Source organism: Coffea arabica, chromosome 1e (assembly GCF_036785885.1).
Source record: "Coffea arabica cultivar ET-39 chromosome 1e, Coffea Arabica ET-39 HiFi, whole genome shotgun sequence".
Taxonomy (NCBI): Eukaryota; Viridiplantae; Streptophyta; class Magnoliopsida; order Gentianales; family Rubiaceae; genus Coffea; species Coffea arabica.
In genome coordinates this window covers 1,365,297-1,382,666 of record NC_092311.1, presented here as the reverse complement: position 1 = coordinate 1,382,666, position 17,370 = coordinate 1,365,297, and the positions used below count along the sequence as shown (strand labels likewise).

General features: G+C 37.9%; 2 protein-coding genes across 11 annotated transcripts in view; both read left to right on the top strand.

Moving 5' to 3' along the window:
- Window positions 1-16,907, top strand: part of LOC113699939 (putative disease resistance protein RGA3) — a 29,312-nt gene extending 12,405 nt beyond the window's left edge. The window contains exons 2-8 of one of the 10 annotated variants that reach the window (XM_072050666.1): window positions 11,815-11,845; window positions 12,172-12,247; window positions 12,335-13,179; window positions 13,992-14,059; window positions 14,887-14,952; window positions 15,076-15,284; window positions 15,491-15,861. The gene's annotated coding sequence lies outside the window, so the exon portion shown is untranslated. Of the gene's footprint in view, window positions 1-11,814; window positions 13,180-13,991; window positions 14,060-14,886; window positions 14,953-15,075; window positions 15,285-15,490; window positions 15,862-16,336 lie in introns of those variants that run through there. The other 9 variants (XM_072050699.1, XM_072050677.1, XM_072050654.1 and 6 more) reach the window with 9 other exon arrangements.
- Window positions 7,158-11,808, top strand: LOC140003784 (disease resistance protein RGA2-like). The gene is made up of 2 exons (XM_072050758.1): window positions 7,158-10,548; window positions 10,899-11,808. The coding sequence occupies exon 1, from the start codon at window positions 7,495-7,497 to the stop codon at window positions 10,510-10,512; it is 3,018 nt and encodes a 1,005-aa protein (XP_071906859.1). The 5' UTR covers window positions 7,158-7,494; the 3' UTR covers window positions 10,513-10,548; window positions 10,899-11,808.
- Window positions 16,908-17,370: the final 463 nt, after the last annotated feature.

Genomic DNA, 17,370 nt, shown 5'->3' with positions numbered 1-17,370 from the left:
AAATATCCGTGTCATTCTAATGCTGTTTTTGCTGTGAGTATAATTGACCCTTTGGTGCAAGAAGTATTTGAGATTAATGGCAGGGATGAATTAGAGGTAGCAATCACCAAACATTTGGATCTGGAAGCAGCCTGCGAAATGGAGTTAGACATCAATTTGCAAAGAATGGTTGGAGCCTTGCATTCGCTAGGCCAAAGTCCTCTAAGGTATGATGTTGCTCCTATATTTGTGCCTGAATCACACCTAAAGTTATTACCTTCTATCGTACAGGCACCTGAAGTGGAGTTGAAACCCCTGCCCGAGCATTTAAAGTATGCCTTTCTAGGTGAAAAAGAGATGTTACCAGTGATAATCTCATCCAAATTATCACCCACGGAGGAGGATAAGCTGCTACGGGTTTTAAGGGAGCATAAGGAAGCTATAGGGTGGACAATTGCAGACATCAAGGGTATAAGCCCGTCCGTGTGCATGCATCGAATTCGCCTGGAAGAGGATGCTAGGCCGATAAGACAGCCACAAAGGAGATTGAACCCCATCATGATGGAAATGGTCAAGAAAGAGGTAATCAAGCTTCTGGACGTAGGAATTATTTTCTCTATCTCAGATAGCCCATGGGTGAGTCCGGTCCAAGTGGTGCCAAAGAAAGCAGGGGGAACTGCGGAAGAAAATCATGAAGGGGACCTTGTTCCAATTCGAAAGCCTACGGGTTGGCGCCAGTGCATCGATTACCGTAAATTGAACGCAGTGACCAAGAAGGATCATTTTCCCCTTCCATTCATCGATCAAATGGTTGAAAGGTTAGCTTGTCGTGCCTATTATTATTTTTTAGATGGTTTTTCTGGTTATTTTCAGATAGCAATTGCGCCAGAGGATCAAGAGAAAACAACTTTCACTTGCCCCTTTGGCACTTTTGCCTATCGAAGGATGCCTTTTGGATTGTGTAATGCCCCTGCAACATTCCAGAGGTGCATGGTTAGCATTTTTTCTGAGTATGTGGAGAGAATAATTGAGGTATTCATGGATGACTTCAGTGTCTATGGTGACAGTTTTGATGATTGCTTAGATAACCTAACATTGATTTTGAAGAGATGCATTGAGACTAACCTAGTGCTCAATTGGGAAAAATGTCACTTCATGGTTGAGCACGGGATAGTTCTAGGACATGTAGTGTCATCTAGAGGAATTGAAGTTGATAAAGCTAAAATAGATGTGATATCTGCTTTACCTTACCCCGTAACTGTACGGGAAGTTCGTTCTTTTCTAGGACATGCAGGTTTCTATCGCAGATTTATCAAGGATTTCTCAAAGATCGGGGCACCACTTTTTAGGCTTTTGCAAAAGGATGTCAGTTTTGAATTCAACGAGGAGTGCAAAAAAGCGTTCGAGAAGTTGAAGAAATTACTCACTTCTCCACCTATCATCCAATCTCCTGATTGGAATCGCCCATTCGAAATTATGTGTGATGCCAGCGACTACTCCGTGGGAGCAGTCTTGGGACAAAGGGTGGAGAAAGCGGCGCACGCAATATATTATGCCTCTAGAGCTTTAAATGGCGCCCAACTCAATTACTCTACTACGGAGAAAGAACTCTTAGCTGTTATTTTTGCTTTAGAAAAGTTTAGACCTTATTTGTTAGGTGCTAAAGTAATTGTGTATTCTGACCATGCAGCTTTGAGGTACCTACTGACCAAGAAGGACGCTAAACCCCGCTTGATAAGATGGATATTGCTCCTGCAGGAATTTAACTTGGAAATCAGAGATAAAAAAGGAGCAGAGAATCTAGTAGCTGACCACCTAAGTCGAATACTGGTAGCAGAGGAGGAATTACCATTAAGGGAGTCTTTTCCTGAAGAGCATTTACTTTCTATTAATTCATCCCCTCCTTGGTTTGCAGATATTGTAAATTATTTGGTTACTGACAAATTGCCCGCAGGTTGGCCCAAAGCAAAAAGGGACAAACTAAAAAGCGATGCAAAGTACTATGTCTGGGATGATCCCTATCTGTGGAAACAAGGTGCTGACCAAATAATGAGGCGATGTGTAAGTGAAAGTGAATTCCAATCTATATTGACTTTCTGTCACTCTTTTGCATGTGGGGGTCATTTTGGACCTAAACGGACTGCTAGAAAAGTGTTGGAAAGTGGATTTTATTGGCCTACCTTATTTAAGGATGCTTACTTGTTTTGTAAGACGTGTGATAAATGTCAGAGGGTAGGCAATTTATCCCGAAGGGATCAACTGCCACAGGTGCCCATGCTTTTCATTGAAATTTTTGATACTTGGGGTATAGATTTCATAGGTCCCTTTCCAAATTCTTGTGGATTTTTATACATTTTACTAGCAGTGGATTATGTCTCGAAGTGGGTGGAAGCAAAAGTCACCCGCACTAATGATTCTAAGGTGGTTGCAGATTTCATCAAGTCTAACATTTTTGTGCGATTTGGAATGCCACGGGCAGTTGTGAGTGATAGGGGGACGCATTTTTGCAACAAGACAATTGCTGCTTTGTTCAGGAGATATGGTGTACTTCATAAGGTTTCCACTTCCTACCATCCACAGACCAATGGCCAGGCTGAAGTCTCGAATAGGGAAATAAAGTCTATTTTGGAAAAGATGGTCCGCCCTGATAGGAAGGACTGGAGCTCAAGGTTGGAAGATGCTTTGTGGGCATACAGGACTGCTTACAAGACACCTATAGGGATGTCTCCCTATAAGTTGGTATTTGGTAAGCCTTGCCATCTTCCAGTGGAGTTCGAGCATAAAGCATTTTGGGCGGTTAAGCAATGTAATATGGATATCGAGGAGGGCGGAATTCAAAGGAAGTTACAGTTACAGGAGTTGGAGGAGATTCGCAATGAAGCCTATGAGAATGCGATAATTTATAAGGAGAAAAATAAAATTTTTCATGACCAACAGATCTCTAGGAAGACGTTTGAATGTGGACAAAAAGTTCTACTGTATCACTCCAAATTGAAGTTATTTCTAGGTAAATTATGTTCTCGTTGGATTGGTCCATTTGTTGTAACTAATGTCTTTGATTATGGTGCAGTGGAGATCCAGAGTCTAAAGACAGAGAAGAAATTTGTGATGAATGGTCATCGTCTCAAGCCATATTATGATGGGGCTCCAGTTGAACGGATAGAGACAATGCATGTGGAGGACCCAATTTGTTTGGTTTAAGCAAATTATGGGATATGTCTAGCCAAAGACACTAAAGAAAGGCGCTCTTTTGGGAGGCAACCCAAATATCGGTTTTATTGTTTTTAGTGTTTCATTTCTTTCACTTTGTCATTTCCTCGTTGGGTAGTATCAGTATTAATATTGCCTTCACTGCAATCAGGAAGTGAGACCTTGGCGTGCCCACGCGGTGTTTGTGCCTCCTGAGATCAGAGGACGAAGGCCAATCTTGGCGTGCCCACGCGGTGTTTGACGACCCAAACCATGAGTTAAAAAAAAAAGAGATTTTATTATTATTATTATTATTATTAAATTTATGAAAGTTTGAGGTGATGGAAAACTTGCAAATATATTAGAGACTCTCCTTTTAACTATTTCCACAAGTGAAATGATAGGGTATAATTTGTTAGTAATTTTATTATTAATTTCCCCTTTTATCCCTGATAAATATTGTGTTAATTGCTGATATCTACTCATTTTTTGGTATCTGGACTTAATTTCAGGAATGAAACAGAAAACTACCAAAAAGGAAGGATTTTATGGAGAATATGGAGACTTCTAAAGGCTTCAATTCTTGGGCCCTTGAATTGGTGGGGGACCACAAGCTATATGTCATTTGGGCTCTTCAAAGAAAGCTACGGAAAGAGACTTGGGCAAGAAGTACTTTGAAGGCTTTGTCCACATGTGTGGGAACCACCTAGATAGCCTTTAGTCATCTTTCTTTTGTTGCTTAAATAGGGATAACGTAGAGTAACAGGGACATCGCGAGTTTTTTAGTCTTTTAGTTTAGTTTTAGTTTTGCTTTCTCCTGACTGGCCTCTGACACACGCCAGGTGTTCGACAATATTCCCCAACGGGAAAAACACCTTTTATTCCTTGTTTCTTAATAGAAAACGCAATGCCTTTGCACTTTATTAATTCGTGTGGTGATTTAATTATGCGGCGTGGCTAAGTCTTCCATCTAGTCAAGGGTCAACTCGACGGCGCAGTCCCGAAATCTATGAGATCTAATTAGTTTTCACGCGTTCCTTAATTTATTAATATTTGCACGTTGTCTGCTTGTATTCTCATGGGATTATTTTATTAATTGGATGTCAAGGGCTCGACGTTCAATATGATTTATTAATCTCGTGCCAATTTAGTCAATTAAATCCGTAATTGCTTGATTGATTAATATTAGTGGCAACTGGTGTGTTTACACATTAGGGGAACATGCAATCTAATTTAAATAACCCTCGTAGCGTGTTATTGATTAGGACTAGGTTTTTCTAGTTGTTAATGCAATTGGAAAATTAATTCCTATGGTCGTACCTTGGTTATCAATAAAGTAAGGAAAAATTGGTCGTCAGACTATAACTAGCCTATTAATAAATTAAGTGAACCTCTCCTGCATCAATGATCGGATAAATGGACTGTGCCTGAGTAGTTGCATCCTTGGCTAGAATTTATTTATTCTTGATTAAATTCCTGCTATATTTGTGCTAGTTATTTATTCATTTTTAGTTAAATTGTCTAATTATTTTTAGTTTCATTCCGGTGAAATCCCCCTTTATCAATTGGACTTTAAAAGAGACAGATATCTCCAGTCCCTGAGGAGACGACCCTACTTGCCACTGTCTACTATTTAGTAATTTTCGTCAACTAATTAATTCTGGTATATCGGGTTAAGCAAACTCTTCGGGGACAGGGTGAATCAAGTAACCCATTGCACACCTAGAGTCCCTGCTCCAGTACCTAGGATTAATTATTGACTGCTTTTAGTGGTAGTTAGGTTCTATATTATTATTATTATTATTGCACAGGTTGACGCCCTGTCATGAAAAATGCAAAGAATTCCAACTAGAGGTGGCAAAATGAGCGGGATGGGCGGGATTTGCTTGGGTTTAAGATGGAGCCGAGTCATATGGGTTTGGGTCCAACTTTACCCATATATATTTTGGAACTAACTTGGGCGGGATCACTTTGGGATGGGTTTAGATTGATCCCGTCCAATACTCAAATCTATTTTCTACATATTTTTTTTCCTTTAATTCATTTTTTATTTTTTTATTTTTTTATATAATTTTTATATTTTTTATTTATTAAATTTCTTTTAGTTTTATTAAATAAACATGCAAGTGCTTTATACTCAGGATTCCCACCAAAAATTGGATTAACAAATAAAGGAAAAGATAGATATACAGCCATATTCCAACATATATCAAGATGGCCAAGGTACTTAGGGTGTTGAATATTTATCCTCATCATTGTCCAAGGATGACAGGTCTAAACTGACTGAAATGCTGAAAATTCTTGTGGATAATGACTAGGAAGACTACTAGATTATATTCGCTGGTATGACTATAAAAATTATTAAAGATAATTTTTGAATCTAAGACTCCGTTTGGATTGGCTATTTTTTCAAAAAATAAGTTTTTCAAATACAATGTTACTGTAATATGCAATAACTCAAAAAATATCCCATCCATATTAGTATATCAAATGTTTCAAAAAAAAATTCATATACACTGCTATAATAAAATATTTCAAAAACACCCCCCAAAAACAGCTAGTCCAAACGGAGCCAAGTTGCTATTTGAGCCCAATGGGTACCCAAGTATTTTCCAAAATTTCCCATCAATTAATGGATACAATTGAAATTTGTCCCATTTTAAATCCAATATCAAATTTCAGTACCCGCCCAAAGTCCCCATGGGTATGAGTAATCCATTGGAACTTGGGACAAATTGCCACCTCTAATTCCAACCAATGTCTGGCCAATTTACGTGATCAGATTGGCAATCTTGATTCTTAAGAGGACAATCCACGTATGTACATATATATATAAAATTCTGCATAGTATAATAGAACCAAACAAGAAGCAAAATAAGTAATTCTGGGAAATGGACAACTTAACGGACCCCAGATTCTAGCAAAAAATGGGGCATTTGATAAAGCCCAGCGCGGTACACTGCGAAAAGCAAACTTAGTGAAATCTTTTTATTTTGTTTCTCCGGCACTAGAAAAATGAGATGAATAATGTAGCTAAAATCACAGCATCATTGTCAATTTCCCTTTTTTTTTTTTCTTTAACATTCTAATTGTTAAGGACAATACTTTCTTGTGCTTCTTGGGTCAGACCATTATTTTTTTGAGATTTTTTGCACAATAGAAGGCCCCAGCAGTTATAAGGTTTCTCAATCAGAGTAGAGGCCTCAGCAAGGCATTAAGTAGGAAAGGTGAACTGGAAATTTAGTGCCATACACGCCATGCAATTTAGATACTGACACAATAGACGTGCATACACTGATATATTAAATGCAGACAAAATTACAATACACAAAACCACAATAAATGTTTTATTCATTAAAAGTTTTGCGTGCTAATCAATTCTATTCGTACAATTTCATATTTACCTAATGTAAAATATAGATTGCATGGTGCAATCTATTGCAAGAAGTAATTCCATCTCAACTCGCCACACGTATCATTCCGGTCACTATTATCATTAGACAAATTTATGAAATGATAGTTTATACCATTCCACTCACCTTTTTATTTTTTTAGCCACCATCCTGTCTCACATTCATTATATAAAAATACAAAAAGTGTTACATTATTAATCTATTTTTTTTATTTAACTAATCCTCTATTCGGTCACACTTTTATTTGAGTAAAATGATACCTTTCACCCTTTCGGATCATTCTTTTTTTTTTTTTTCTAGGTTTGCAATTAGACTGCACCAAATTAATAAATGTTTCTTGTTTTCACAAATGTATCATAGCTTTTATGATTGCATTGCAACTAACATAATTTTTTCCTCAATATCGTTTGTTTGCTCTGAAGTGGTTTACAAATCTCCCACTTTAGCGTAAAACTTGTCGTAGTAACCTTAGATGTACCCTTCTGTTTGCTAATGCACCAAACTATTTTGTGACTCATATACATGCACAACATTAATTTGAATTAGATGTGATCGCTTAATTTGAACTATCTGAAAAATTATTTTGGACCTTTCATTGTTCAGCACAGTTTCTCATCCTTCTTGAGTGGAATTTTCCACGATCAGGGGCCCCAGGCATGTGGAATGTGGATCAAAAGCAGATGTAGAATCCCGGCAATGACTATATTTTATTTTCAACTGAAAATGCCAAGCAATTTCCGTTGCAAAAGCATCCCACCCAGTTTGTCAAAGAAGCGCTGCACCAAAAAATCCTCATAACTCTTGTCACTTCCGTTTGAGTCAAAGCAGTTCCTTGCTGCTTCTAGCTACAGCTAAAACCTTCCACTGCAAAAGAGTATTCTTATCTGAAGACTGTACCCAAGGAACAAGAAGAATGGCTGATGTACTTATAGCTTCCACAATAGAGGTAGCATTGAAGAAGACACTTTCCCTTGCCAATGAAAGGATTGGCAAGTTATTCCAATTCAAGGAGGATTTGGACACCCTCAAAGGATCTGTTGCTATGATCCAAGCTGTCTTGGCTGATGCAGAGGAAAAGCAAACGCATGACCAGGCCGTGCGACTGTGGCTCCAGAGGCTAGAAGCCGTGGCGTTTGATGCCGAGAATTTGTTGGACGAGCTGAATTATGAAGCTCTTCGTCGCCAACTTGTGGGCAAGGTGCGCTCCTTCATCCTCTCCTCTGACATTAATATTGTTTTCCGACGGAGAATGGCCTCTAAGATCAGGGACATCAACAAGAAGTTGTATAAGATCAATAAAGAAGCCAATGATTTTGGACTGATCAGATTCCAAAGGGCAAGTTTCCCCCTTTCTACTAGTGCTAAAGTCACACTAAATAGAGAGACGGATTCTATTGCTGGTCATTATGTTGTAGGAAGAGCTAAGGATGAAACAAGGCTGGTGGAGATCTTGCTAAGCTTGTCAGAAAATGCCGTTTCTGTAATTCCCATCCTTGGGATGGGCGGATTGGGAAAGACAACTTTAGCTCAATCTGTATACAACAATAGCCAAGTTGATAGCCATTTTGAGAAAAAAATTTGGGTTTGTGTCTCCGACAATTTTGAAGTGACGAGGCTTTTGAAAATGATTTTAGAATCACTCACGAGAAGAAATATTGACATGACCAGTAGGGATGTCATTGTCCAGGAAATTAGACAACAACTTGTGGGAAAAAAATATCTTCTTGTTCTTGATGACGTCTGGACCGAAAGCCAAATCTTGGGGGATGATTTTTTACGTTTGTTACGGGGCCTGAATGCAACTAATGGAAATTGGTGTGTTGTGACAACTCGTAAACAACAAACTGCATCCATTTTGGCTACACATGATCCTTATGTGTTAGGAAAGCTATCTGATGATGATTGTTGGTCTATCCTAATAGAGAAAGCCAATGCAGGTGGAGAAATTCCCGAACAACTGCAAGTCATGAAAAAGGAAATTATAAAAAAATGTGGTGGCCTACCGCTAGCTGCAAGTGTAATGGGAGGTTTATTGCGAAGGAAGGAGTGGAAATTGATTTTGATGAATAAGCTTTCAAATTTGAGCAGAGAAGAAGACAGTGTCATGCAAATACTTCAGTTGAGTTTTGATAATCTACCATCACCAGCCATTAAGAAATGTTTTGCATATTGTTCTATTTTTCCCAAGGATACTGAGATGGAAGGGGATATGCTGATCGAACTTTGGATGGCAGAAGGCTTCCTTCAAGTAGATCTCAAGAACAAAAAAATGGAGGAAATTGGAGAATATTACTTGGAAATTTTATTGCAGAGTTCTTTGCTGGAAGAAATAAGAAAATATCGGAGAAGGTGTTATAAAATGCATGATATGGTGCACGACGTCTCAAAATCAATAATGGCAAAGTCTACTAAAGTCATTAATTCGGAGACTGGTTCAGAAGACAATAGTAATCAGGTTCGTTGTCTTGTAATAGACTCATTTGGAGAAGGCACAAAAAATCTTTTCAAGAGTCAATCAAATTTGCTTCATACATTGTTTCTAAGTCAAGGTAGCTTATCTGATGATATGCTAATGAAGTTGAAGAATCTGCACGTTCTGAATTTGTCCAGTGTAGAAAATCAGAATCTGCCAATCTCAATTGGCAAACTGATACACTTGAGGTACATTAACTTTGAGCGTTCTAGAAGTCAAACTTTGCCGGAATCTGTTTGCAAACTTTATAATTTGGAGACACTGAGCCTAAATAGCATATATGTCAAAGATCTTCCGAAAAAGATGTGCGATTTGATTAGCTTGAGACATCTCTATTATTACATACATGATGATAAAGAATTTCAAATGCCGCTGCAGATGGGACGGCTGACTTGCCTCCAGACACTTGAGTTTTTTAACGTGGGTCGAGAGAAGGGTCGACAAATTGGAGAGCTTGGAAGCTTGAAAAACCTCAAAGGCAAATTGGAGATACGCAATCTGGAACTGGTAAAGGGTAAAGAAGGAGCTGAGGAAGCAAAACTATCTGAAAAGGCAAATCTATTTAGGCTGGAACTTCAGTGGGCCTACAATCGAGAAGGTGACAACTACAACGACGAAGATGTGTTAGATGGCCTTCGACCCCACCCAAATTTGGAGGAGTTGGTCATTGGGAATTTTATGAGTGATCAATTTCCTCGATGGTTAATGAATTTGCCAACAACAACAACACTCCCCGAGTCAGCAACAACACTCTCCAAGTTAGCGTGTTTGGAGTTTAATCACTGCCACAGATGCAGAGAACTCCTTCCCCTGCAAAACTTTACGTCTCTTAAAGAGCTGGAGATTTGGGATTGCGATGGGTTGACGAATCTGCCAGGTGACATGCTACACTCTTGTATCTCTCTCCAGAAGCTTTGGGTGACTTTTTGTAGCAATCTTATCTCCTTTCCGCTTGATTTGCAACAAACGCCTTCTCTCTCGGAGCTGGTAGTATTCTGGTGTCCCAAACTGAAAACGAGCATGACGCCCAAAGGATTTGGTTTCCTAACCAGCTTAAGGTTGCTTGTGATTGGTCACTTCTCAGATGATGGTGATGATCATGAAAATTCTTCAATTTACAATGAGTTTGATTGGTCTGGATTGATATCCTCCTCCTCCTCTTCGTCATCCGCACTCCGTGAATTATACTTATATGGGTTGCCACACATGGAGTCCCTGCCACCTCAGATCCAATACTTGACCACTCTCACGTCATTAACTCTGCGTGACTTTGAAGGTATAAAAGCTCTGCCAGATTGGTTCGGAAACTGCGCTGCTCTTGAAAACTTGCGTTTACTGAATTTCAAAGAGCTTCGACATCTACCCTCTGAGGATGCCATGAGAAGTCTCACCAAACTAAAACGTCTGCTGATTGATGGTTCGCCTCTGTTAAAAGAAAGATGCACATTCAAGACCTAGGCATATGGTGATTAACTTCAAATCAAATTCAATCATGTAAGATTGCCTCCTACCTACTTTCTAAATTTGCTTTACAATCAATCTCCCCTTCTCTTCACCTCCCCCTCTGATTAACCTTCTCGTGAGAAAACCTAAAAAGTCTCCGTGGTTATTTTCACAATTTTCTCTTCTCCCTTTTTATCGTCCTATTTATTATCTTTCAAAGCTGCGGCATTAGCATTTCTTATTAGGTCCAAAATATTGGTGCTCTTCATTTACTCCTTACAACATAATAGTAATACTCTTGTAACTATGAATTAGAATGACCCCAAGCACCTGTTCTGTTTCGTGCTTTGATGTTTTACTGTATCTCTGTTCATATTCTGTTCTATGCTTTGTTTTTGTAGGATTGATAGAAGAATAGCTTCACGAATAGAGGTTAGAATTTTGAAGCTTCTTCAGCACCGTCTCAATAACTTTTGGCCTGCATTTCCTACAAATAGCCTATCAACGTTTAGAACAACTAGCAGTCTATTTTTGTTTATTTTACATGCTCTGCTTCTGTGGATTTTAAGTTATTATTGCTAAAGTCATCTCACTCTGTTTAAAATTGTGATTCTAAGGGGACTGAACTTTTACCTCTTGATAATGAACTTGCATACTTATCTGAACTATTTGACTAGTAATTGCTCCATCAGAGTCGTATATGATGGTTTTCTGGCTCACTTATCCTTGATTTTGGATTTTGATCCATTAATCCCCGGCAACGGCGCCAAAAATTGACAGGGTGTCGAGCCTGTGCAATAATAATTACTTACTCGAGAAAAATACAGATTTTGTATATAGCGGTGAGTAGGGTCGAATCCACAGGGACTGACGATAACTTATTTCTTTTAGAGTCCGAAGTATGGGGGGTTTTTGAAGAATATAAAATAACTAATTAACTAACTAATAAAACAACTAATAGAAATAAATAGAAATTAATCAATAACCAATATGACTCTAGCCAAAGGTACAACTTTTCAGACACGGTCCATGCAACTGATCATCGATGCAAAGATAATTCAATTACTCATTACTAGATTGGTTATAGTTATCATACACGCGATGACCAACCAGCCTTTCCTTAATTTCTCGATAGTTAAGGTACGACCGTTAACTCTCTAACCAAGAAATAATCCTAGGTACGACCATAGGATTTAATTACTCGATTGCATTAATAATTAGAAAAGCCCAACCCTAACCAACAAATACGCTACGAGGGTTTGTTTGATGTTTTACCGTATCTCTGATCATATTCTGTTCTATGCTTTGTTTTTGTAGGATTGATAGAAGAATAGCTTCACGAACAGAGGTTAGAATTTTGAAGCTTCTTCAGCACCAACTATATGGCTAGACCTCAATAACTTTTGGCCTGCATTTCCTACAAATAGCCTATCAACGTTTTGAACAACTAGCAGTCTTGTTTTGTTTATTTTACGTGATCTGCTTCTGTGGATTTTAAGTTATTAATGCTAAAGTCATCTCACTCTATTTAAAATTGTGATTTTAAAGGGACTGAACTTTTACCTCTTGATAATGAATTTGCATACTTATCTGAACTATTTGACTAGTAATTGCTCCATCAGAGTCATATATGATGGTTTTCTGGCTCACTTCTCCTTGATTTTGGCTTTTTAGCCATGAAGACAATAGTCAATTGAGGAGTTTTCGCAGCTGTTGGTCATCACTTTCATGTTTTGGTTTAAAAATTCTGGTAATTTTAGATATGCTTCTCTTCTTTCACTGCTCAATTTTGACTTCTAACCACTTTAATATCTAATCTATTACGTATGAAACAAAGGAAATCTTGTCTTCATGAAGATATTATTGAGGTAGCCAAGGAAGGTGTGTACCGTTTGAGCAATGAAGTTGCACAAAACTTGGTGGAGTATCTTCCAACATTCAACTCTAAGCGCAATGTTTTGAAGCATTCTAGTAGTTAGTCAAGTCTGCTTGTTGTGACTCGCTGATCTTAATGAATCCATCTTGATAGAGGCTTTTAAGCTCTCTCTGCTTTTATGATTGTTGGTTGCTTCTTTTTTTATGGTAAGTTTCTCCTTTTGGGGCTTTAGTCACAATGACAGAAAACCTGTAATTATTTAAAAATTTCCATTAGCTTTATTCTATTTTGAACAGCATCTTGAGTTTGAGTTTTTGTGCTTTGCAATGATTTTAGGGACAAAACTTAACTGGGAACCTCATCGATGGCTCTCATTTACTGTCTTTACTTTTGCAAAGTCCTACAATTCCTTTCTGGGTGGCATTCTTTTTTTCTGCCTCAGATGGCCAAAGTCTGAGATATCCATTGGGGTATGGTTCTTTTAAACTGTCCAAAGGATCCAATGATGTGTAGTCATGATAATGAGGTGCTGATTTGCATGTTGTAGAACTCAATTTGCATCTCCGGCATACTGCTCATAGTTAGAAGTTAGAACTAAATGGTGTTTTGGTAGCAGTTAAACGTGGATCTCTGTTGTGCCTTAATAGCCTACAGCTCTATTGTTCCTCAATGCCTCAATGTAATGTCTCTCAAGATCAAGAGTCATCATTACCGTGAATTTCTGCTGATGATCATGGGCGGTTTGGTTGGTGATAGAGATTGTTTTAGAGAAACCGACTGACAATGAGAAGCTTACAAATTTTCAAGTAAGTACAGTAAGGTTAGCGATTTTATTTCAAATGGATTAGTAGATGTACTTAGTATCAAGTCTTATTTCCTGCTCATTAGTTTTAGAACAAAGGCAACAAAAAGAAACCCTTTCTTTCTGTAAGATTCTCAGCTCGAAAATGACATGGAATTTGCTCTTCTATCTTTATTTTAAAGCAGGCAAACATGCCTTCTTGAGATTTTCAATCTAAAACCTCTTCATCCAACTAAGTACTCTAAAAGTTCATTTGGTTATCAATTTGCTAGAAAAGAATGATAATGTGTTTACATTTATGAAATAGATTGTTAAATCAAAGTTTGACGGAACACAGAAAATTATAAGTAGGCAATGATGGACAAAGATTTTAAGGGTCAATTTCTAGTTTTTTTTGTCTCTTCAGGACAACATACTCCCGTGAAACCACTACTAAATTTTTTAAAATCCATCCAATATTAGGCGATAAAAATTGTACGGCAAGATGATTTATTTGCAAAATATCTGAAGTTTTAAAACGTCTGCTTCCAAGATGTTGTCTAGTAATGTAGCAGTCAGGACTAAAGAATTATCATTTAGCAAGTTGATTGCAGGTTGCACTTAGAGATCTCAATTGTTAAGTGTACTACCTTATAAGCTGTGAATTATGGAAGTAAATTGGCAATTTTGGAACTTTAGTTTGTTGAAGGTTTTATTAGTCTGCTTTGTTGAGCTTCTCTTGGCTTTTTCAGTCTGATTCAGAAAAACTTAAAAAGTGCTGTTTCAGGAAGAAAACAATATTGCTAACCATGTATTAAATTCAATTATTGAATACAGGTGTTCAAGAGCAGATTACTTGATGTGGACAGTTAAGCCATGTCAAAGCTGAAAACTTTACATCTACGGTACAAAATTCTGTGTTAAATAAGAACTAGCAGTTTACTTTTGCTCAGCTCATTTGTCTGCTACCTCCAGTTGTATATCATGATTCCTGAAAGGAGCTAATTCTCTTTAAACTTGAGATTCTACGAGGATTGAAATGCTTACTCTGAACTTCCACCTCTTGGGAATGTATTTATCATCTTTCTCCAAATTATCTGATTATTGGTATTCTTATTATGTCTCTTAAATGATGGGATTCTACTTTCTTCAGCTGTGATCTCTTTACATAAATCCAATGGTCAATCGAGTTACCCTGACTGCCCTTGGTTGTGAGATTGGTAGTCTGATAATTTATAATACCAACCATCCTCTTCCACTACTTAATATTGGGTTTTAAGCAGTTTAATAACCAATGCATTAACTAAAACCTTAATATGGATTAAATGATTGCTCTCTCTGAAGTTTCACCCGTTGAAAATGCATTGGACATTTTAGATTTGATACCCCAAGCAGCAATTCTACAAACCTTTTCTATAAGACTTTAAACCCGCAATTCTCTACTGCACTCCTTCTGCCTGCACTTAACAAGTTACCCATCAATATGAAATAAGCACTAGGAGTTTCGTTTTGTTGATTTTATATATCTGCTTTTGTGGATGTAAGATGTGATTGCTAAAGTGATCAGCTCCCTAACTTATGATTCTAGTGGGAGTAAATAGTTGCTCCAAAGTTTAATCACCTCTTGAAGGCGCATTTATCAAGCTTCTTGAACCATTTGATTAGTGATTTGTTCGATAATCTCGTAGATGATGGGTTTCTGTCTCACTTTTCCTTGGTTATGATTTTCTAGTAGTAAAGATTTGAGGAGTTTTCAGAGCTGTTGGTCATCAAATTGGTGTCTGGTTCTAAGAGTCTGGTAAGTTCAGATATACTACTCTTCTTTTACTACTCAAATTTGACTTTTAACTACTTTTATTCTGAACATATTACAACCAAAACTTGAGAAATCTTCTCATAATGAAAATGTTTTTGGGAGCAGCCACGGAAGATGTACTGTTCATGCAGTAAAGCTGCACAGAATTGTTAAGAGTATCTTCTAACACAATCAAGTCTAAGCTGCAAGTTTTGAAGCATATCGCTGTGGTTAGTCGAGACTGCTGCTACTTGCTGCAATTATTTCATCCGCTGTGATGAAGGCTATTAAGCTCATTCTGCCACCTATACTTGTTGGTTGCTCCTCTCTTCATGGTAAGTTCTTATTTTAGTGTTTCAAATACAACAAAAAATGTCATGCAACTAAGTGCTGGCTTTATTCTTGACTACATGCTGTCTTGAGTTTCTTAAGTTTGAGTTTTTGTGTTTTGCTGTGATTTTGCACTCAAAGATCAACATTAACCCTGATAGCTCTTACTTACTATCCTTGGTACTTTTAATATGATCCCTTGCTGAACCAGATCCTGTTTCAGTCAAGATCAAATGAAAACATCCAGGATGGAAATCCCTTTTGCTCCCTGCCTCGGATGGCCAAAGCCTAAGATCTTCCTTGTCTGTCTGGTGTTGTTAAACTGTCCAACCGATTCAGCAATTTGTAGATATGTTAAATGAGGTGCTATTTTACTTCTTTTGGAACTCAATTTGCCATATCTTCCGTACTGCTTGTAGTTCAAAGTAGCTAGTATTTTGTAGCAGAAGGATGTGGATTAGCTGAACCCTGATAGGTGCTTGCATCCTTCTTGAAGTTGTATCTTAGCTCTGTAACAGGCAACATATTTTTTCTCAAGTGTTCTGCGGTTGTGCCAATGATACATTTCCATTGCTCGTTGTATCTGTAAAGCTCAAGACAGGACTAGAGCACAAGAATCAGTGAGCATGAGCCCTTCTACTTTATGTTAATCAGAGAGCAATTTAGAAAACTGAATTGCTAAGGCACAATTTTGTATTCAAAAAAGGATCCCAGTTGGTGGATGGGAACGCTGTAAAGATAAAATTATGGAAATCAATTTTACGAGAATTAAATGGGGAAACATATAAGGTCAACCTAAGTTCATCAAACTGACATTTTACATGGTATTTTATTTGCAAAATTGCTTTCATGCGAACTAGTCCTTGTGCATCAATGTTGTTCCACGAAGCAGCAATGTGACATAGATCTTACACATCTTGGCTTCAAATCTTTTTCCTTGATAGCTGATAGGGTATAATTTGTTAGTAATTTTATTATTAATTTTCCCTTCTACCCCGACATTTATTGTGTTAATTGCTGATATTTACTCATATTTGGTATTTGGAATCAATTTCAGGAATGGAACAGACAACTACCAAACATGAGGGTCTTTCTGAAGATAATTGAGACTTCAAGCAAGCTACAGTGCCGAAAAGAACTGGAGTTCCGTTCCTTTACTTTTGTTGACTAAGAAGACTACAATCAGGGACTGCGGCAGAGAGAACTTCAAGGCTTGGGCCTTTGACTTCAGCAGGGACCACGGAGGAAAGGACAAGGGCTTTAGTCATTTGGCTCTTAAGAGCAACGTAGAGAGCCAGAGAACTAAGAAGTAATTGGGAGGCTTGTGGCTAATTGGTGGGACCGCACAGGGGCTCAAAACAAGGAGATGAATTCGGCAGCTTGTGGCCAATTGGTGGGGATCACTGGATATCTTTCTTTTGGCTTTAAATAGGGAACAAGCGTACAGGAGACGGGGAGCTTTCAGTTTACCTTTTTAGTTTTAGCTTTTAGTTTAGCTTTAGTTTTTTCTTTCTTTTCCTGGGACTAGCCTCTGACGCACGTCAGGTGTTTGACAATATTCCCCAACGGGAAAAACATTCTTTATTCCTTACTTTCTAGTAAAAAGCAATGCCTTCGCAATTTATTAACTCGTGTGGTGATTTAATTATGCGGCGTGGCTAAGTCTTCCATCTAGTCAAGGGTCAACTCGACGGCGCAGTCCCGAAAATCTGTGAGATCTAATTAGTTTTCACGCGTTCCTTAATTTATTAATATTTGCACGTTGCCTGCTTGTATTTTCATGGGATTATTTTATTACTTGGATCTCAAGGGCCCGATATTCAAGGTGATTTATTAATCTCGTGCCAATTTAGTCAGTTAAATCCGTAATTGTTTGATTGATTAATATTAGTGGCAACTGGTGTGTTTACACATTAGGGGAATGTGCAATCTAATTTAAATAACCCTCGTAGCGTGTTATTGATTAGGGCTAGGTTTTTCTGGCTATTAATGCAATTGGAAAATTAATTCCTACGGTCGTACCTAGGAATACTTTTCTGGTTAGGGGTGATTAATGGTCGTACCTTGGTCATCTATAAATTAGGGAAAAAT